At 32.1% G+C, this 23,549-nt stretch overlaps 1 protein-coding gene across 1 annotated transcript in view; it reads left to right on the forward strand.

The window, feature by feature from the left end:
* Positions 1 to 23,549, forward strand: part of LOC128998571 (alkaline phosphatase-like) — a 55,411-nt gene that overhangs the window by 16,229 nt on the left and 15,633 nt on the right. The window contains exons 2-6 of the mRNA XM_054424765.1: positions 3,804 to 4,030; positions 12,778 to 12,952; positions 16,795 to 16,973; positions 18,754 to 18,961; positions 20,292 to 20,432. Coding sequence (XP_054280740.1) covers positions 3,804 to 4,030; positions 12,778 to 12,952; positions 16,795 to 16,973; positions 18,754 to 18,961; positions 20,292 to 20,432 — 930 coding nt within the window. The remainder of the gene's footprint in view (positions 1 to 3,803; positions 4,031 to 12,777; positions 12,953 to 16,794; positions 16,974 to 18,753; positions 18,962 to 20,291; positions 20,433 to 23,549) is intronic.

Raw genomic sequence — 23,549 nt, forward strand, 5'->3', positions numbered from 1 at the left:
TAATAATCCCTAGGAATAAAATTACTTAAATCGAAATTGTTAATATTAACAGCAAACACTACTTTGAACCTAGTGAAAACCTGGATACTCTTTCTCAATTGGTGTGAGACCAAATAAAATAAAACTCTGTTTCCTCTTTAAACAAAGAGACGTCTCCACCCACATTCTTACAATAATGTCTTCTGAATGAAGTCCACCGTGTCATGTATGGCACTGGAAGGTTAGTTGATATTGAATTTGAAATTAATTACAGGGTGAGTAGTGTCCGATATTTTGGAATGCTAAAAGAAAATACTAGTTAAACGTTGATGTGATTTGTATAAAACAAAACTATTTACACATTATAAAGTGTTATCTATTTGTACTTTCAATTAAATAAAGTATAGATAAAAATAAATAATGTATTAATAAAAATAAACAAGCCTAACTTAGATCATAAAATATTGAATGATTATAAGCTATAAGAATGATTAATTTTGATGTTTTCTATAGTATGATGTTTTCTATAATGATTTCCCATCATAGTAAATGAACCTCTTAATGTTTTATGCATAATTATTTTCAAAAGGGACCCGTCTGAATCATATTGTTTCGAAAAGTGTATAAACTATTTTTATAATGTTCCTCTATATCCAATACACAATTCAATGACCTTCATTTTGGAAATTTTGCTCGAAATATTCAAATTTGGATTCGTAAATTTGTTTCTTTTCCTCATTCACTTCATTAGGTTGATTTAGTTCAATTTCATATCGAATTGTTGGATCAAGAATTGTCTATTTGTTGGTTTGTTTTTCTAACAAAAAAATGTCCACTCTTCTAGTGCTTCAGTCAGAGGAAAGACAATGTACTGCTTCATGGACTTCCCATGTACTATGTCAGTCTTTCTAATTGGGACTTGAATTGTTTAATATTCTTTTTTTTATTAAAAACGATCCCTTGGGAAAAGTTAACACCTAAATACTTATGTTGTTCAAAGGTTTACAGGGTTTATGTGTCCGCAATTAACCTTTGAACAACATAAACTCACCATCACCAACAATGAACTTCAAATAAATACTTATGTTTTCATTTTCTGAAACACTTCTGATGGAAATTCTCATCTCACCAAATATTACCCTTAACTAATAGCCCTTTTTCGATTACAATGGACTGACATTTGCTGGGGTTTATTTCCAGTCGAATCGAATTAAGTAAATGAATGGCTATAGAAGTAAGGGTTGCTACACTTTCTTTGTTTTTACCAATAATGACTAAATCATCAGCAAATCCCATGATGGTTAGTCTATCTACATCTGGCAAAAGCTCGTATCCGTACGCCTTTTGAACTTCTTTTCACTTAGTTCATTTAAAATAAAATCCGTGCACAAATTATACAACGTAGGGGATAAATGTACACCTTGTAGTAACCCCCGCTTGAAGGGAAACGGGTTGGTTTTACATCCACCAGTTTCAATAATAGTTTGGTTTTCTACCTTAATATTTGCTATCAAGGTTTTGAGTTTCCTAGGAATTTTATGTGATTCAAGTGTTTTTACTAAGTGTTCTTGTCCAACACAATCATAAGCTTTGCAATTGTCCATAAAAATCAATAAAACTTGTTTTTACTCTGTCTTAGCCCTAGTTAAAATGGAGTTTACTAGTTTATGTTAATCGTTGTTCCTGGTGTATGAGTAAAACTTCTTTGGTTTAGGTTGAAATGTACATGATATCGCAGTCTTTTGTCCAAAACTCTTTCAACGCTTCTTCGTAAGACAGAGCAAATAGATATGGGTCTCCAGTTTTTGCATCCTTAACATTAATTATTTACATACATACGTGATGTATCACTTGGAGATAAATTATATTAAATTCACCCGAGAGTACGAAAATAAAATGTGAATAAACGACCTATTACTATTACTCTTTTACTAGTACCACCATAATAAATGTCATCTTGGCCGATTCTTACAAGGACAGCAAAACAAGATAAACTTTACGTTGAAGATTTTCTTTTAATGCTATTCAATGTGAATTTCAAATTTTAAAGTCGGTGTTTTGAAGAATAAAAGCTTAAAGGTTACCTATTTTAATGAGTTGTGCCTATTTTAATGAGAACCAATTATCTCACGCTTATGCATGCATAATTGAAGAGAGCCAGTATTTTAAATGGGTTCTCTCTAATCATTTTTTAAGATCTTTTTTACTACTAGCTCCAGTGTTGAATTATTTTACAAAAACCTGGCCATTGATTGGATTCAAAGGTCCTCAAATTTAAATGAAAAAAATTGATCATAATATTTCCCGATTTTAAACATATCTGACGGCATGCCAGTAAAAAATGAATGTCCCCATATAAAAAGAAGTGTTGAAAAGGTACTGGTAGGCAAGACTCCCAGGCTTGTCAACCGAGGCCTATGATTTACGTACTAATTCGCCACACGAAAAGAAGCCAAAATGTACTGACGCAGTGACATATTAGTGACATATTGGGGTCTATTTGTTGGATAAGGAAACTTTCATTATGGTTTCACGTTCTTTTAAAATACTGGCAAGATTTAAATTCTCTGGTTCAGGATAATCTTTATTTCGATTTAGATTTGTTACATCACATAATATTATAAAAACTTGAGGTAAATATTATTAAAGGTGATATTTACGTTGAAGGGTTCACTTCTGTCCTGAATAAGGGTCTGGTCATGCAACGGAAAATATAATATATCATTGTATATTTGAAAAAATACATCATAAGTAATGCTAACTTTCTAGTATGCATGTCGTCAAAATTCACCCTGTTTAAATAGAAAGACCACCTAGATGCAACAAAAAATCGGGCTTGGACTATTTGTTACATTAGATAATTATGGCTAATGTTCCCAAACTTAGAAAATGACATAAAAAATACCACAGCAAACCTACAGACTAAGCGAATTTCCATTTGCCTGATTGTGCCTGAATGTTTCCGACATATCTCCTTTAACATTATTTCATATTAATTCCTTATTTACATAACATTAGTTAAACGAGTACTTAGGTTTGCTGCCACAAGGAAAGTAATACAGTTTTATTAGTTTTGTATGAAATAAATACACTTTCAATATTTGATAAAATAATCATAAACACTACACCAATTTACTTGTACTCCATAAAAACAACATAGTCATTTTAACTAATTTACAGTTATTTTTGGAATTTTCTCCTTAAACATTAAGAGGATAATGACGTTTCAATATACTCATTTACTTTTTTAACCACTTCTTAATGATTTGGATAGAAATAGGAGGGTCCCAAATGGTTAAACCCAATTTATACCACTTAAAACCCCCCATAAACCCCATAGTCCGGTCATGCTGGTTCACGAATTCGTTCGAATCGATGTGCAAATTTCATCAAAATCGCATCATTTTTGCTTGAGTTATACATATGAATTTGAACCGATGGTGTTTTCGGCCTCTGGGGACCTCAAAACGAAAAAGTAAATTAATCTCTTATTGCAGAAACCCCATAACCAAAATTCTTTTGCAGTTTTGTGATTTCGGCACCAAACGATGTATTTTAATTTTTACAACATTAATATACTAAAAAGTCAAAATAGAAAAAAAAAACTTTGGTTATCGAGTTTCTGCAATATTTTATTCAAATCGGTCCCGGGTCGAGGTATTCCCAAAACACCTGCGGTAAAAACCTTTTACCTATATGGGAAATCCGCTCAAAGGACTTTCAACAGTACCCTTGCAGCACAAAACAAAAAGTCATACTACTACCGTATCTATGGACAAGTTTGGTGATATAAATTGAGTTATATTTCGTTTATGTTGGTTTAGGCAGGGAGTACTGGTACGAAGACGCACGTATGACCCTGCAGAGCAGAGTATCGGGAAGTGCGGACGCTCGAACAAGAAGCGCTCGGAGTGTGGTGCTGCTGGTAGGTGACGGCATGGGGTTGTCTTCCATCACGGCTGCTAGAATATTGAAGGGCCAACGACTTGGCCAGCTAGGAGAAGACACAAATCTAGCTTGGGACAAGTTTCCAGCAACAGCCTTGGCCAAGGTAAGTTATACCTCAACATGTTTACAATAATCTGCACTTAAACACTTTGACCAAAATGATAATATCAATTATTTAATAAAAAATATATTTCAATAAAAATATTAAGTGTCAACAAATGATATTAATAAAGAAATTATTAGTGTTAAATATCCGCATAGTAGCCTACTAAAAGAACAAAGTGTTAATTAGTCGCAAATGAACAAACTACTCAAATAAATTAGTTTACTAAATAAAATAAAATTGCCAAACATTCGCCATTTATTGTAGATACAAAACTAAAATTTGCCGCTAACGTTTGCTAGGTTTACTTTGGCTTGGTTCAATCATCTGTGAGGCAGAATAAATTCATGTTATCTCATGACTCTACTGCCACCGCCAGAAGCGTTTGTTTCGTATCTCACCGTGTTTTTGTTGTTTTAGTGTAAATTAATTATTTTGATGCAGACATACGAATCTGAAAAAAACATTAGAGACTCGCCATTTCTACTACGTTAAACGAGAACATGGTATTCATAAATATATATTCTCCGTAGTCCTCAATTAACTGAACATAGAAATATAATACAGGGTGATTGGTACTCAGTGTGACAAAACTTTTTTGGTGTAAGAACAAAGTAAATGAAGTGTGATGATGCATATAAAATGTTCCAAGTCTAAAAACTAGCTTCCCAAAGAATTATTTTATGTTTTTCAAAAATAACTATGTTTTTAAACGTAATACAGTGATTTCTCAATTACTTGTATATGGATTTGAGTAGATAATGTCATTTTCGTTTTCTACATTACATTTTGAATAAGAATAATACAAAATGACAGAGGATCAGTTGTAAAAACTCCATTGTAAATAGATTCAAAGGAAAAAATTAAGATGTTTGATAAAAATTTAAAAAACAATGGTCTATTGCATTTTTTACACCCTGTATACAGGAAAGTGTCGGGATATGTTAAAAAATACGCCATTTTATAAGCTTTCCAACAATATACTACACTATTGAGGTTTAGATATTTTTTCAATTGTTTAAGTGGTTTGAATGCAAAAAAAGGAATTTTTTTTACGGTTTTACTGTTCAAGCTGAAACAAAAATACAACTTTTGCTTAATACATGCCGACTTTCTTTGTTTTAAATGTTAAAGACACCATGCTTTGTAGTCTTCAAACCACTAAAGCGTACATAAGCAGACATAAAGCTCAATGGTGTTGTATATGGTTGGAAAGCTTATAAAATGGTGCAGTTTTTAACATATTCCGACACTTTCTTGTATACAGGGTGTGAACAAATGCAATTGACCAATGTTTTTTAAATTTGTATCAAACATATTAATTTTTATCTTTGAATCTATTTACAATGGAGTTGTTACAACTGACCCCCCGTCATTTTGTATTATTCTTATTCAAAATTTAATGTAGAACACGAAAATGACATTATCTACTCAAATCCATTTACAGGTAATTGAAAAATAGCTGTATTAAGTTTAAAAAGTTTTGGGAAACTAGTTTTTAGACTTGGAAATTTTTATATGCATCATCACACTGCATTTACTTTGTACTTACACCAAAAAATTTTTGTCACACTGAGTACCAATCACCCTGTATATACTTCAACCGTAAAACCACTAAGAACAACACTTTTAAGGTATTTTATCACCTTTAAAGAAGTGAATGATCAATAACCATTGCCTTAGTAATAAAATTATTGTTCAACATATTGCTGTTATTTCCCTTTACGCAGTGGTGCGTTTAAAATACGTGGAAATTAGTGAACGATAGATGTTTTGTAAAACAGATAACAGCTTCCTCCCTGACAAGGATCAGCTTTTTTAGACCAAGTCATTCATTAAAAGACCAATGATCGAGGAAATTACTCAACAACGAGCTACCGAACAACATAAATTTATAGTTATTTTCGTATAAGTAAAAGTGATAGTCGCATTGAACTTTCCAACTAAGGATAGCCACAGCCTAAAACCTTGACTTAATTTTGGAAACTGTGGATTGCTAACATTAATCAAGTTAACTTCAACTGTAGTTCATTATCCTGTGTCAACAATGAAGTTCTACAACACGACGCATTGTTCATTCCCAGACCAGACTCATATACCAAAATCTAAGCAAACTATGAACGTTTTTTTCACTTGGTTATCCATTTTGTGAGCACGGGTCGTCCCTATTAAGACTATATTTACATGTGGTTAACCAAATACTTAATTGTAATTCGAGAATAATTATCACATGATCATGGTAGTTAATTTAATAACAGTATTTAATAACATTGGGAATTCTGCTATTCCCATACAGTGTATTTCAATCTTTTTATAGCTCAATAAATCATGGTATTTGAAGCATCGAAATAAAGTAAGTACAATTTAATCCAAAATTTAAGTGTGGTAGTTGTCACTTAATGTGGTAAGGGATTTTAGTTATTTAAATTTCAGCGATATTAAATATTTGTGACTGTCTAACTCGAACTACTTTGATCACATAGGTTTTGAATGTAAAAAGAATTATGTTATAGCCTTTACTCTAACAGACCCACTTAAAATAAAATTGTATTTTAAAGTAAAAGGGTAAAAATATCATTTTTTTTTCAAATCCAAATCCAGCATTAGCTATATACATTAAGTAATCACAATTCAAACTCTCTTTTGCTTCTCTGTCAAAACAGGACACGGGGTGGTAAAAAAGAATACAATCAAAAAGTAAACCTTCCATAGCAATGTTTTGATTCCAATAGAAGCAACAGATTTTAATATTAAATACCTTCATATATATTTATCAAGTTTTGCTTAAACGATATTATTGTTTTGTTAGTACGATTTTGCAAGTATATTCATCCAAAACACTTTTGTAATCTACTGTCTTAATAATACAAAGTGTTATTTGTTCAGTTATAACGTTTATTGATGGGTGTTAGTGTCTTGATTTCTTTTTAAATGCTGCATCCTAATTATTGTTGGACGTAAACCAGATTTAGTCTCTCTGTTAGTTTGCTGTGTATATATTAATACACCCTTTGACAGGCAGAATAATCTTTTAATATTAAGAAAATTGTGGTTAAATACCCTAAATAGAAAACCTTAAGTATTTGATTTAATAATGTAATCTTTTATTTAATTTAGCGTTAAAGACTTTAATACATTCACATAAGTGACCCATTTGCTGATGTCAATGGTTGCATTTACTGAAAGTTCTTTTTGGAGTAGTTTAATTTTATAAAAACCATAGTTATAACTTACTTCGTGTCTAAATTATACTAGGTGAACCTAGGACTCATACTAGGTATACTATATACTAGGTACATATACTAGGTAAAATGATAATCATCGTTCTAGAAATACATTAGAAGCGTAACAATAAATTATGGATTTTTAAGAGTTTTTCCTCTAACACTTTGCCCTTTATTTCAGTATATTTGACCGATCTAATAAATAATTTATTTTAAGCTCAGTTATGATATTTATTCTTTAAGTTAAATTTAATTAGTTTGTATAGTCTCATGAATTTAGTTTGAATCCTTATAAACTAACGTGTATAGCTTTCAATATCGCTATTCAACAATTTAGTATAGTTATATTTTCTTGAAAAACAAAATTTGAGAAACCCCTTTACTGAGTTACAGTTAAAACACATTTTTGTAATGGTCACTTAGTACAAGAAATTTTGCTTTGATTTATATTTATCAAATAATAAAAATAATATCCAATACCTTTCTGGTACAACGACTGGTAGTAGGTAATCGTATTAGTCTTTGCATCCGTATAGTGTACGAGTATAATGTAAACTTATAGTTTGAAATATAATGTGTACGTATATTATATAATTATTATTTAGCTACAGATTGATATGAAGGAGAATACTATTAGATCTAATAACCATGACACCAAAGTTTTGCAACCATGGTAACCGGAAGATTAACCAGAATATTGTCAAAAGAGTTGTTTGCATAAAGTGTATTACCTTATTATTAATGTTACTCAAAGTCTTGAGGCAATCTTAACAACGATGAATAATTTACTATTTCCTTGAACTTTGCCTTTTCATCCCGTTGTGAAGTACCTGTTTCAACGGACTGTAAATATTATATAAATGTAGATTCAACAACAAAATAAACTATATTCTCTATATAAGTTATTTTTGTAATTACAAACAGATTTTCGGTAAAATTTGAAAGAATTCTCTATTTAACTCAAACCATCTTGATGTTCCATAGCATATAGATTTCTTAGCATTATTCCTTATATCCTGCTGCAAAATAAAATATATATTCGTTGCCAAAACGCACAGCAAAGCATAACAATCCATTTCATTCCTTTTGTGGCAAGTGAACTTGATACATTTTTGCTGTCTTAAACAGGTATCAACTAAATATCTATAAACTCTGTCTAAGCTAAGTTAAAATGCGCTTAAGTTAAATTTTGTTACTGCTATGAACTAAGACTTTCTACTTTAATTAAATAAGGGTAATATTTAAAGATTTACAACGTTAAATATGGATACAATTATATCATTGGTAACCAATTTTTTTATATAAAGTTTATACATTAGCCTACAACTAAAAAAACCATTATCTATGATATCCTTATACTGTATTTATTCATCTAATTTATTTGTGATAAATCAAAATAAAACTTAATTATATATAAACATTTTCATTCTCTATATGACGTGTATACAAGTAAAAGGTTAATACTATTTGTTGTGACTGTTGAGTAAATTTGTTATCAGGTTAAGCGACCATGGTTTACAGATTAACGGCTTATCCCTTGGTTGCCACATATTTTTCTTAGAGATTTTGCTTCGTAAAAAATATCAAAACTAAATAAATATTTAGTTTTGATATTTTCAGAATACAAATTGATTATATCCTTAAGGGGATAGAAAAAAACTATATTTTTCTCTGTGTATTATATACTCGTCACACTCACAAAATGATGTCTACCTTATAGTACTGGAGTTATAATTTAGCTGAAAGCACAACAAATACCTCAAATAACACTTGTAATAATATATTTACACTTATACAGTTTACTAACAAGACAACACAAACTAAATACATATAAAAGATGATAAATGGTACCACTTTTATATGCATTTACCCTCTTGTGAGTAAACAGTATAAGTGTAAATATATCATTACAAGTGTAATTTGACGTATTTTTGTGCTTTTAGGTAGTTTAATGTAGTAGGATGCTGATAAAGAAGTTATTTATAATTTTGATTCAGGGAGCTACAACCACAGCGAAACTCGAAAGGTTCGTATTACTCTAGGTTCTTGGATCCAGGCACAGAAAGGACCCGTTACGTTGATTATACAAACTGCAATGATTAACGTTTATTACTTTGTAGTATTTAAAATTGAACCTTAAAATGGTAACAAAAATGGTTTTTTACGTAATCGCTTTTCTATTGCTGAAATAATATAAAATTTAGAAAAGACTGTAATGTTTTATGTCTCATGTAAAGAGTACTTTGCACTTTTTCGCACCCATAACACGTACTGCCTCTTGCTGTGGGGGCATTCCTCTGAATGTAAAAACATACTTCTCCAGCAAAAAAGCTCTTAGGTTGATGGACTCTGCTGATTACTTGGACCATAGTAGGCCTATCTTCGGTAGACTGGGTATACTGACTATATTAAAGTCAGTATATATATATATTTTTTTTTTTGCTTGACCTACATAAAGGAACCCACCTATCCCTCACAAAGTGAGCTTAACAACACACGTACAATATCAGAGGAAAAAATCTACTCGATGTGCTATTCTGTCGGCTGAGTAAGATGAAGAACTGCTTCCCAATACTAGCGATGAGACTCTTCAATACTTTGCCATCTAGTATAAAGGATCTGGAAACCCTCAAGTTCGAGAAAAAATTGAGAAATGGCTTTAAAACACACATCTACTCTTTCTCTCTCCCAATTTGTAAATGATTAATTCCAGTTAATTTTCTTTGTGACGATGAATTGCACAGTTCAAATTAGTAGTGTAGTTTGACTCAATCTATCCAGCCAACTGCTGGTCAAGGATTAAGGAAGGAAGTATGAAGAAGAATATATTTTAGGGAGTTAAACATCTATAAGGTTATAAGGTGATTTTTTTAATGGCTTTTCCTTTGAAATAAATAAATTTATTAAATTAATATAAGGTATTGAATATATTTGCCAACATGGAACTCTTTCTGTGCTTCCAATGATTTAATAGTAAACAATTGGAAATTGTGGATAGCATATTGACAAAGCCAAAATGAAGAAATGAACATTTGAGACATATTTCCACCTAGCTTCAGTATTATGCTCAAAAATGGTGATAGAAACTTTGTCGTTTATGAACATATATGTGTTAATAATATTCTTGGTATAACAACAATGTATGATTAAAAGTTAAATGTCTCATTTTAAAGTGTTGTTTAAAACATTAACTTCAAAATTTTAACTAAGATTGTATAACAATTGATAATTGGGTATTCAATACAAATTTTAAAAACAATCTCCTAATAATCAATACAAAAGGTTATTCATTTATCTAGCTCACAATGAGTTGGAAACAGTTGAAAAAAGCCAACGAAAAATTATTCATAATATGTCATTAACGCTAATAGCTTTAGTGACGTGCACTATTAACTTATAGACGTTAGGAAAAGTAATGATCTTGAAATCTACAGTACTTCAAATAAATGCATTTAAAGTCATTTTTACCCAGCAATAACTTGATATTGGCTCTAGTTAAATGAAAACATATGGTTGCCGCACCCTTTATATGCATGTTTAAATTTAATTTAAACTGATTAGGATTCCAACAAAATTGCCCCCGTGAGCTTTCCAACTATTATTGGGCTTTATTAGGGTTTAATCTATCGACGCGAATTTCACTCTCTGTTACGCCTGTTATGTTAACTAAACTTAATTGAACGCATATTGAAAATGTTGAGCTTCGAACGTTTTTTATTAAAATACCTTGCTCTATATATATCTGCACTAGTTACAACATCCATATGATACTGTATATTACAGCACACGCATGGTTTATTAGGCAAATTCATTAAACATTCTTAGTCAGCGTTAATTCACGTAGGAATATTCTTATCCAATGAGAGGTTATGTTATTAATAAAGTTAAGTAGGCCTCTTTTTGCCTTAGAACCATGTACCCATCAATCCCAACATGCAACTGTGGCATTTTAAAAGTTGTCGAACGTAAACAATATCTAGTCCGTTAATCTTTTTAGTGTGGATTTTAACAATGATACAAATAATCATGGACCCAAAAACTTTTATATGATTTAAAGAGCGTGTATTTGCATTCCTTAAATAAAAACATCTTTACTAGGAATTTATTTTCCAGCTCATACAAAAACATATGGAAAATAAAATTGCAATTTTGATGCCTAATTATTAATCATGGATCAATTCCTTTAAAATACATGTTCCATTTTATATTTTATACATTTTTTACATTCGAAAATATGTACATTACGTTATGAAGTCGTTAGAAGTATTTTAGCTTCAATTTCTAAGTTCAAATAGACTTTTAGTTACATGATACAATCTTGAAAAGAATTGTTACATATACAAATGTATTTACAATACAAATCACTGGGTTCATTTAAAAAGAATCAGACTTTTCAACATCAACATGTTAAATTGTATTTTTAAACAAATCCCTCTCAGTATATGATGAAAACCCGGCCCAAAAACAAAAAAAAAATAATTTTAATAACTAACATAAAATAATACAAACATTTTGGTCAAAAAGTTAATTAATTAGACAAGGTGCAGTATTAAAATGTTGTGCCTAGTTCGAGCTTCAGAGTATATGCTTCCTTTGGTTAGAAGTAATGGCGCAAGCAGACAAATCTTCGCTTTATGAGTAGACATATTAGTGTAAGTACATTATTCTGTTCACAAAGTTTTTCATCTCAAATATATTGTTAGTACCATAAAAATTCTAAAATTGATAACAATAGTTTTCACTCTATAAGCTAAAAGACGAACATATATTTGACTACTTACCGCAGAATATGATAAAAGTTAATAATTGGACACTAACCAATAACGATGGGTACTATTTTTTTACATTTCTGCTCCATTTTTTGCTGGGGGTATCTTTTGACTTTAACTCATGAATCACTGGGGCAATAACGATGGGGATTAAAGCACTAACTACCAAAACTGAACCACTGACGATAAGTACTGTTTTTATATGAGTGCTCCATTTCATATATTAAGGGGGGGGGGGTGCTAAATTAAATGAAGTTACAACCCCTTCCTAACAGTCTACCGTCTACATTTTATCTTTTTTGTCCTAGGACACTAGGCATAGCCTGGGATTGTTTTTCACATTACTTCAGGCTAGATCTAGGGGTTGCGGCATTATCACTTAGATAAATTCCATTGGTGACTTGGCGGGGATCGAACCCGGAACCTCAGGGACTGAAGTCCCGCGCTCTAACCACTACGCCAGCTCGCTCCCCAATTATATACATATACATTTAAACATTATATATACATTTTATCATTGTGCTCAATTGGGTGGAGAGGGGGGGTTGAGTTCATGGACATTCCACAATCTTTATACACAAACTTGGCGTTTGGATCCTTAGCTATCCACGGCCGGCCCGACCCTCCCTCACTCGCTTCCTTGGCAGCATTATACTGCACCTGATAACCTTTTACTCTTTAACACAGAATGTTGATAGCAATAATTATTTTATCTGACGAATCATCTCAATACTTTTGTCTATTGATGTTTCAGACATACAATTTGGACGGCCAAGTGGGGGAGTCTTCAGCGTGTGCCACCGCCCTTATGTGTGGAGTTAAGGCTAACCTAGAAACTGTTGGACTCGATGGCGGAGGAAAGTTTGACAACTGTTTTTCAAGTCTCACTTCCAGAGTAGAATCACTGCTAGATTGGGCTCATCGTGCAGGTAAATTGCTTGAATATAGCTTCGCTTTTATCTCTCAGCTTAGATAAAACTTCAAGTACAGAAAATCATTATGTCTGTTAGATATCTTGTTTGACTTGTACTAAAAAAAATTATACTGTTTAAATGATTGTTAAAAAAAATTAATTTATGGTTTACCCAACTAATCCATGTGAGTACCTATTCATTCATGGTATAGAATTATACGACGATGAGAAGAACATTCATGATGATATACAAATTCATTCTTAAATGTATTCAATATTATTTAACGATATCGGGATTGCCCTTCGCACCTTTTTTAGTTTCAGTAAAATATTTACAATAAGACTGAAAAACGTGACACATCATCTTACCTTTGGACCAGTAAAAAATAAGATTTAAGTATTGTTAATTTCAGGCAACGGAATGGAATTGCAGTTGTCAATTGTGTTGGATAGGTCGTGATAGGTAAATCGCGAATAATTTAAATAGTAATAATTAAATACAAAACATATACTAAAATAACTTGATGCCACTCAATCTTTTCCAGAGTCACTTTGACTTCTTACTCATCTACAATATGACCATGATATTTCATTTGCCGTTGAAAAACGTACTAACAGATAATTCTAAAGGATAAATCTGAAAGCGCAAAAATAAGTATAACTAGATAACCTGTTGCTCAAAATCGAGCAAAACTGCAACTTGTAATAAAAAAAAAAAAAAAAAAAAAAAAAAAAAACATAAACAGCAAGACCTCAATCAAAGAGTAATTCTAAAGTCTATGACTGATTATAGAAATACGAAAAATATTATGTTGTAACAAATTATAAAACTAACCTACGATATTTAAATATAGATCCGCTCTCATACTGCTTTGGTCATTTCTTATGTATTGTAGGTGGGGTTACACGTAATATAGCACTCTTAAATTATTTCTACGATAGGTTCTGTTTTAGGCGTGTTTAAATTAGGGGTCCCAACCAAAGTCTCCAGTTGGTAACATTAGAGGGCAAGCAAGTGGATCTAACGACGGATCTAAAACGGATTCGCGTTTAACATTATTAGTAAAAAAAAATAAAATAACTAAGATTTATTTGGTCTGTTTTCAGCTTTAAAATAACGGCGACATTTATACAGGTCGCATCATTGTGGCGAGGAAAGCCAATTATTTTGTCTCTTATGATGTACATAAGAATCTCCCTTAACTCCTCGGAGCTCTCGTCCCTACAAATTTCTGCCACAGTTTTAAATGATTGGGCAAATGGGTTGGCAATGTGACCCTATTTCCCACATATTTTTTCATTGAATCTTTCCTTTCAAGTGTTATGGATCTTGAAATTGTAGATCCCCTGTATGATCCTCTCATTTAAATGAGTTTCAGAGCTGACCATGGCAAAGGCGGAATTGAATTGACAAATTTTATTCTAATAATTTCTAGATCCAAGCCTCACAGCCCTGATTTCAGATTGGGAGTTTCCAATAAGTTCCTGAAAGTATGGTGAATTCCGCAGATGAGGTAAATGGTTCCCTCATTTATGGCAACAAAGAGTAACAATTGAACTGTATCGGCCAGAAAGGGTAGCCACCACAATGTAAACATTTGTCCATTTGTTCAAGGTTAGATGTATGGGTTTACGTGTGGGCACGATGGGTTGCCACTCTGTAATCTTCAAATAATACATTGGGAGATTGATGCAAGCGGCCACATTCGCGTTTCCTCTAGCCACTACTGGTGGCATATTATTTTTAATTTAGATAAATTACGAAAGTTAACAAAACAACAGAAAACACTACAACGGAATTGTTATACACATTGTAAAGTACATGATATGGTGATGTAAATGCACTGAAAATAATCACTTTCAAAAATTCATTTCATCACACCAAACTGTAACCAAAACAACACGATAATTCAGTAAAATACGATGTAAGGTAAATACATTCAACTATTTACAAACAATTCTTTGTCAAGTTTTGCTAGGAAACTCTTTATTTAAGAAACAGATTTAGTTAACAGATGTTTATATAAAAATATAAAATTCCGGGTTTGCTCTGGAATAAATATAAATATCTATGGCCAAACTTAAAAACTAATACTGTAATAAAAAGAATTAAATATTTATTCTTACTAACACTTTGTTGTCTAGTATTGATAGGATGCTCTTCATTATGAACCAGACTTAGCTAACAGATTGAAACAAAATATAAATTCCAGCTTTGCTCTGGAAGTTTTAAGTCCTGCAGTCTGTGGTTAACCTTAAAAACTATTTCAAACTACATCCATATGTTATTTGTAAACAAAAGGAAATGAGTTTGATCAAATGTCAACAGATAGCGCCGCCTTCCAAACTTTAGCCCTTAATTGTACTTAAGTGGTGCCCTTTCCAAATATTCTGAGACGTATTTGCACATCTACATGAAAATACCTTTAATTTGATACCTCAAACTTTAAAATCCATCAAGCCGTTATTGAGTTATGACTGTGAAAAGAAAACTGCTTGCGTATTAATATATAGATAAGTTTTATGTTTGGCTTGGTCCTACAGCTTTCTGGATTCCTGACTGTCGTTGGACTCGAGTTTTGGCACATGGTCCGGAAGACGGGGAAGTCAAGATTAAATTGAGATGGGTCAAAACTTATAGTTTTACATTTTCCACAACTGGTCCACGTTAGGCACGACTATGCACTAGAAGACAACCTTTGTAGTGTCTGTAGTCATAATGGCTGGTGACTTCAACGTGAGAGCGCGAGCGGTTGAAAGGGGGTTACCAGTCACAAACGCTTGGGCAAGGCAAATTCTGGTGAAGCCCTTAATAATTAATTCACGCAGCAAGTCAATACTGAACATCTCTTAAGTATTAGCCAAGCTATTCGCTCTGGTGGCAGAGTAGAAAGTGAGCTGTGATGTGAGCTGAACCAGTGGCCAGTTTCATATGGAAGAAAGATAACTTTTTTTTAATTTTAGTACCAAAAACACAGTTAGTTGGAATGTGGCCACACAGGACAGGGGAAAAATTACAAAGAAGCTCATTCATAGTATTGAGGGTGATCTGGTAGCACGATCAAACTCTACAAACAGGTTGTAAGTTGAGGGTTTTGTGAACACAACAATTTAGACGATAGAATTTGCAAGTGACTCGTCGGTGGATCGGATAAAACCTTATCGGGATTGTTATTAAATCCACTGGAGGACTGACGAGATCGTGGGGCTTAGGAGAAACGTACTGAATGTGTTGTAGAAAAACACAGAGAGCTCAAGCCCGGCAGGTCGGCTGAGCATAAAACTGTAAAAACCCAAAGTCAATCTCGCTGCTCGAAGAGACTATGTAAGGATATTGACTTTGATTCCATTCAATTGCTACAGTTTAGTAACTGTTGAACTTAGACGATTGAGGAGAAACAGTGCAGCAATGTCGGTCGGAGTAGTTAAAAAGGCTAAATCCAGACTAAAAAAATGAACCATAGTGTAAATTGTCTGCTTTGTATTAAATTCTAAATAAAAATGTTCAATGATAAATGTTATGAAATGAAATAATAATCTTTAATGTTATACAGTTTCATATATTATCAATTCCGTATAATGGAATGAACTGTCTATTCAAAAAAATGCACACTTGTCAAAATATATCCCCATCCCCCTATAGCTGAAATTGCACAAGTAAATCACTATCATGCTCATGTAAGATTGTAATACAGTATCATCCTCTATTTCCATTTCTCTAAAGAATTCCTAAAAAAGAGAGTACTTTTGTACTACATACCTTTGATTGCATTATAATTATAATAGTGTAAGGAACATTATATTAAAACTAAAACCAATAAAATTATAATTATTTACGTCGTGCTAGTGATGTTTCAGGGAAAGCGACGGGTATAGTCACCAACACACGGCTCACTCATGCCACGGCGGCTGCTCTGTACGCTCATTCTGCAAGTCGCTATTGGGAGGACGATTCTAAAGTACCTCCTGAGTCAAGAGCTGCGTGCAAGGATATCGCAAGGCAACTCGTAGAGAACTCACCAGGCAACAATATCACGGTTAGCTTTTAGGGATACATATGAAATCCGATGCCGTAACTACTATTACAAAACATCTAATGACAAAGATTTTTATTAAAATTGTTTATGTACCTTAACGAAATATAATCATTTTTCACTAGTCACAATTCACATTATTGATTACTGTATAGCATTTATGATATACTAAGGTATATCGTACTATTGGTACATGTACGCTTTTTGATCAGGAACGCATAATTAATTATCTGATACGTTCATATTAATTATGTAAACCAAACTACCGTATAAAGCTCATTATTCATTTCCGTTTGAAACAAAAGAAAACTTTTGGTGACATTGGGAGAGAAGCTTGCGTGATGGATTGTAAAAATTGATTTACGCGTTCATTTATAAGTGTCATAGCAAATAAATATTAATGCACGTAGCGTTATACTGTTTTCATTGTTAGCTCTCTAGTACACTGCAGCTTGGTTACCATACAAACTTTATCAAAATCAAACTACCAAAATAGCACATTTTCTAATAAAATTCATAAATAAATATATATATATTATTTTCATGTAGCTTAGCAATTAGTAAATTTAACTTTTTTTATTTTAAGTTTTTTTTTTATTATTCTACGATACCGGTAAGTAATAAAGATTAATCTACGATTTTGGGAGGAAAGGGAATTCCTCCTTTTTTCCCGGTGGCCCAAATATAAGTCCACATTTACCTAATCACCCTAACTAAACTAACAATTTCTTTTTCCTACAGTAACCTGACCAAATGGGCTTCGTTGCATTGATTATAGTACAGAAAGCTGCTAATTGATGCATTTCTTTACTTTGCCAGCACTTTTTACTTTGTCGCACAGTTTTTATTTTGCCACACACCAGTATTCATACCAAACAACACAAAACAGCGTGCTTTTATTATGCACGTAATCCGTGTACGCTTGGAAATAGGTTGGCAACACTTGAAGATACTATGACCACGATCAGCTGTTGCAGTATTTCCCATTTCGTTCAACGCTTGGATTTAACCTAACCTAAAACGTGTTGTTTAGTGTTGAAAGTCTAACTATTTCTATGCTTTATAATAACTGTAGAAAAATATAATGTGTAACACGAGTGGGAATTGCCTTTGCTGCACTCGAGAAACATTCCACACTTGCCTACGGCTCGTGCGTAAACATTTCTCTTATGTGCAGAAAAGTGCCATTTCACCCACTAGTTAAATAAATATTTTCCACTTATGGGTAACATTTTACATGTTTCATAAACTAAAAACTATGTACAAAAATAAAATAAAACTGAAATTAAACACAGACATTCTAATAAGTCCCATGTCTTCAAGCTGGTGTTGATAAAATCACAACCCACTAGTGGACATCTCCATTCAAACACGTCATACGAACCAAATCTTTCATTGTTTTAATAGTTTCATTTTGTGTATAGTTGTGTTAAGTTTTAGTTTCATTGTGTTATTGTATTATTGTTTAGGTTGATTAATGGATACAATCTGTTGGGGGAAGAAAAATAATAAAAAATAAATATATATAATAAGTTAGGTAACATTTAATTATTCACCCGATCGATAAGGTAAACGTAGGCTTACATTTAGGTAACTTGAAAACGGGAGTTCCCTAACCTCTCAGTGTGGTTTGTACAGAGAGAAATATTTTAGTGAGTTTATTTAATTGAACATGTGGTTGTGACGAAGAATGGTTATGAAGGTTTATCTGAAATGTTCGATTATAAATTATCTAATTTAATTGTACATTAATAAGGATGATGATAATGATTATCGGTTTTAGGTACTGTTGGGAGGAGGCCGGCGTCATTGGTTGCCCAAAGGGACAAGGGATCCTGAGCAAACGGAAGAGGAGGGACGTCGGCTTGATGGTAGAAACCTTGTTGAAGATTGGATCAGAGATTCAAAGAAAAGAGGTCTTAAAGCGGAATACGTTGAAACCAGGGAGAGGCTAGAAAACGTAGATCGAATGTCAGTGGACAGATTACTAGGTGAGAACTATTTCGTAGAACGGTTAATTGTTGACGATTATTGATGAGTAATGTTGACATAGAAATTTTTTTGTTGGTATGTTACAATGACTAGATTTACTATTTAATTTTGAGATACCCAGAAACGATTCAATTACCCTTACAACCTAAAGTCACCATTGATTATTAAATAACACCAACATAAGATTATTATTCCAGGAAACACATCAAAACCCAACAAATTTCCTGTATAACAACAGGTAATTTCCATACTTATTAAATTTCCTGGTTCTGGTTTGGTTTTACGTTATAAGGTCACTTGTAATAAAAGAAAACTAGGTAACAAAATGTTTAAACGAATGTAATATACGGTACATAAATCATTACTGTAGGTAAGGCTAAGGACCAGCCGAGCGCAACAAAAGAAATGGAAATTATGGTAAGATTATACAGAATATATCATAGGACGTGTAGTAGTCCTTTGTGAATAGCAAGCATTTATCCCAGACTTTTACTGGAATTTCTTATCATCCCAACAACCACGACTCTTATGTACAAATTCCTATTGTTAAGCATAAAAAGATGGGTACATTTGTAGTTCACCCGCTGTTAAACTTAATTAATTGGTTAGGTAACCAATCAATTTAACGTTTTTTTACCATTCCTATTTAAATGATTTTTTGTCATATTTAGAAAAGTACGAATGGAAAAACATTGTTAAATTTGTAAGTTTAAAAATTAAATTGGATCAATTATCCAAATGTCATTAATTTAACACAAACTGAATTTTTACAATGTGTTTTCAGCAAACAATGTGAGGTTAAATAGTGTAATTTAATTTAATTTAGATTTTCAAAGTAAAATCTACACGCACAGCAAACTCGATTCTTTATTTGTAGTTATCGAAATCGAAAACTGATCAACACATTAACTGTTTAAGAACACTTTGATCCCTCCATGTAATAAGAGTCCTTTATTTTTGCAAATGTCTCTTTAAAACTGGATCATTTATGCAGCATCACGAAACTACGGTTTATATAGGCCTGACTTTATAATCAATATCCTTGAATCCCGTTTACACTTCTCAATGTTTCCAATAATTGGTTCTCTAACTGACTGATGTTTGGTGTGTTTTCTATTAATAATGATTTGAAGGTGGATAAATATATGTCATACTTTTATATTAAACAATCATTAATAAAAAACAATACTTTCGAATAAAAAATAAATAATATTAATAGATTTGCGATCTTGTATATAGAGTGTAGTTAAGCTACCTGTTTAATATGAAACCCAAGGAACAGTCCTAAATAACCATTAAGAATTTTAAAGCAAGGGTATTTTGTCCAAGGTCTGTTTGCTTACTCACATATGGAGTTTGAGGCTGACAGAGACACTTCTCCTTCCGGTGATCCTTCCTTATCAGACATGGCGGAAGCTGCTGTCTCCATCCTCCAGAGAAACAACAAGGGGTTCTTCCTATTCGTTGAAAGTAAGAATTGATCTAGACAAAATTATATACGATATAGTATATCTTCAAATTAACAATGTAACGTGAATATATTGTAGTACTGTACTCGTAGTCTATACCTCGTATTTGAAACCAATTGTCATTTTTCATTTACAATTATTAAATTGCAACACGATTTCTTTATAACTTTAAAACATAGTACAACTAATGTTGGCTCGATTTAACATGGCGAGTATACAAGCTAATTGATAGCGTCATGTAGGGTTTTCGGTAGGATATACAGCACCCACTTTAACCAACGCCTCCGACATTATTAAGATTTCATATTTTCCGTCTGTGTATAAGCAACAGTGAGTACACATTTAGATAGTTGTTCACAGAAAGTCCTGCAGTGGCGTATACGATTGTCAATCAAGTAAATGTTTTCAAGGGTTTTATTAAAACATCTATCGAGCGATTGCGGCGAGTAAGCTGGGATAACTTACAAGCTGCGTGTAAAAAACTTGCTAGGCCTGGTAGCTTGTAAATGTATTCTGTGTAAAAGAGCCTTTAAATACATGAAGGGTATTCACCAAACCTGGGTATTACTACTGGAGAGTCGGTGCAACTATCTGACCAGTTCAGTCCATTCTTGCACTGTATCGGCACACCCTTTGCAATTCTACGCTTTGTAAGTTCCTCGTAAGCCTGAGAACCATGTGGACGGGCAAATGCAAATTCAAAAGAGTCCGCCAACCTCTTTTGAATAACAAAGAGTATACAAAAATAGAATAAAATCATAATGTCTACTTTAGACAACTAATTTGTCTACCCAAACAAATGTTGGTATTGTGGAAACAGTTGAAAACTGGCTTGACCATTTGTTTAGTGCAATATACTGTCACAGTTCTCACTTTAAATATTTATTATTGTTGACCTAACACTACTGATATTTGTGAATTTCATCACTAGGGGATAGAGCGGCTCTGTTAGACAATACCTTAAATTTTGGGAAAAAATTTAGTGAGTGTCCGTAGTATGAAACACACAAATTTGCCAAAAACCTTAAAAAATTAAATGAACGTCTGTTTTCAATACCTCTATTTTGGTTTTGTAATTAAAAATAGTTTTTAATATGAGTATATAACCAAATGTCTAGATGTTATAATCAAACTTTCATGTACTTGAAGCCTTTCACCCTCCTTCAATTTTATATTCTCTTTATTTTCGATATCTTAAATTTCAATCTTGAAATGTTAGAACCCACCAATTATCTAGCTAAAGAAGAAGCAATAATACATGAAGCCTCTTAAAAACATCATTTACAATAATTAAATGACAAACCCAACAAAAGCTGTTCAAAATTATAGCAATAATTGTTGTGTCTTATCCTCTTATCAATATTTTTTCAAATATATAAGAACATGTGCATACTATATAATGTTGGATATGATTATTCTACCACGTATCCGTTATAATGCCAATTAAGATTTGATTTATGATCAAACCTTTATCCTTAATCTCTAACACATACATCATTGATACATATATATATATATATATATATATATATATATATATAAAATTGAACGCATGAATAATAAATAACATATAAAACAAACAAACAAAAAGAAAACATGATTCTAAAAACATCAAGGATTACAAAAATTAACAATTAACGTGTTGCTCGTATAATATCCTTAACTCCTAACTATACCAAAATTCAACAAACACCTTAACATACTAATCAGTTCTTTTTACCAGTACCACTGTCTATTATTGTATTTACCTAGGCTTGCTTGATCATTGATCAATGATCAAGGTATCATAGTTATATATACATAATTGATTTCCCAATGGAAGCCTTACTATGTATAATTCAATTTTATAATGTTCTCATGGGTTTAATTTAATGATCGGTATAGAAAACACAACTAAATATAGTGTTAATGTGAAGCGCAAGCTATGACAAATTAAAATAGTAGCATTTCACCAACATTATGGTACTCACTCGTAACCCTTGCATGAGACACAGATCAAAATGTTTTGGGTTATGTTATAGGATGCAGCGTGTAGACCTAAATCCAAATACCCTAGTAGTTGCAGTATCGAAGTCAATGATAGTAGTAGCCACCTTTTGATAAAAAAGCTGTAATAATTTAAATGATTATAACCAAATTGTATAGCGGTAACAATTCAAATAATAGTATGTTTCAGTACTAACACCGAAAGTGGCTGTTTCTAGTGTGCGCTCATGTTTCACACCGAATTTATCATGTGAGGCGAAGCCGAGGACGGGAATAATTGGAGCAAGCTACGGAAAATTGCTTTCGGTACAAGATAATTTGAAAAAATATTCATATTCAGAATAAAAGATTTCAGTAAAAGTAAAACTATTATATTTCCTAATTAACATGTTATAAAATAAAAGCAAGTAGGTTATAACAAACCTCTATAGCAACATACTGTATAATTCAGTTTTTAAGTTCAAGTTCAAAAGTTCAAGCTTAAGGTCATGTTTATTGTACAGCGAACGCGCACTACAAGCTAACTAGCTTATTTATGTTTTTTGTACTTGTATTATAAAAAGCAGTTTATTTAAATTATATAAACACATTGTAAACAAACACTAGCGCACGTATTGGTCAAGCAAGATACTTTTTAATAAGTTGCAAGGTAAATCAGTTGATCTTTTTTCCCTTTAATCGTTTTTACCTTTCTCTAAATTAGAACTTGGGAAGCAATTACTTTTATGGTATCTGCTGTTATCGATAATAGTTACTTTCAGTTCAGATTGTGAAATAAAATAATTCAAACCATGTACAAATGTTTCTAATGTTTCCATAAAATATATCAACAAATCTATTGTCATAACCTTAAAACTTTGAAAATTCGGCGACAAAGCATGTATTTTAATCCGCAACGGTTATGGATCTTACTTATAAGTAATGTCAAAATCTTAATTAAACAAACCAAACCTTCCACATAGTTTTGCAAAGAATTATATTAAAAATGTTTGAATCAGCTGTTTGGATCTCAACGCACAAAATTGCATATTTGCAAATTTGACGGTTCTGTTTGTTTACATTGAAATGTAAATTCAAAGGCAAATGTTGTATATTTTCCCATCCTGCCATAAAAGTACATCAAAATTTATTT

This window comes from Macrosteles quadrilineatus, unplaced genomic scaffold (assembly GCF_028750875.1).
Source record: "Macrosteles quadrilineatus isolate MER2022 unplaced genomic scaffold, UCM_ALF_1.0 Scaffold_7__1_contigs__length_78375512, whole genome shotgun sequence".
In the NCBI taxonomy this organism is placed as follows: domain Eukaryota; kingdom Metazoa; phylum Arthropoda; class Insecta; order Hemiptera; family Cicadellidae; genus Macrosteles; species Macrosteles quadrilineatus.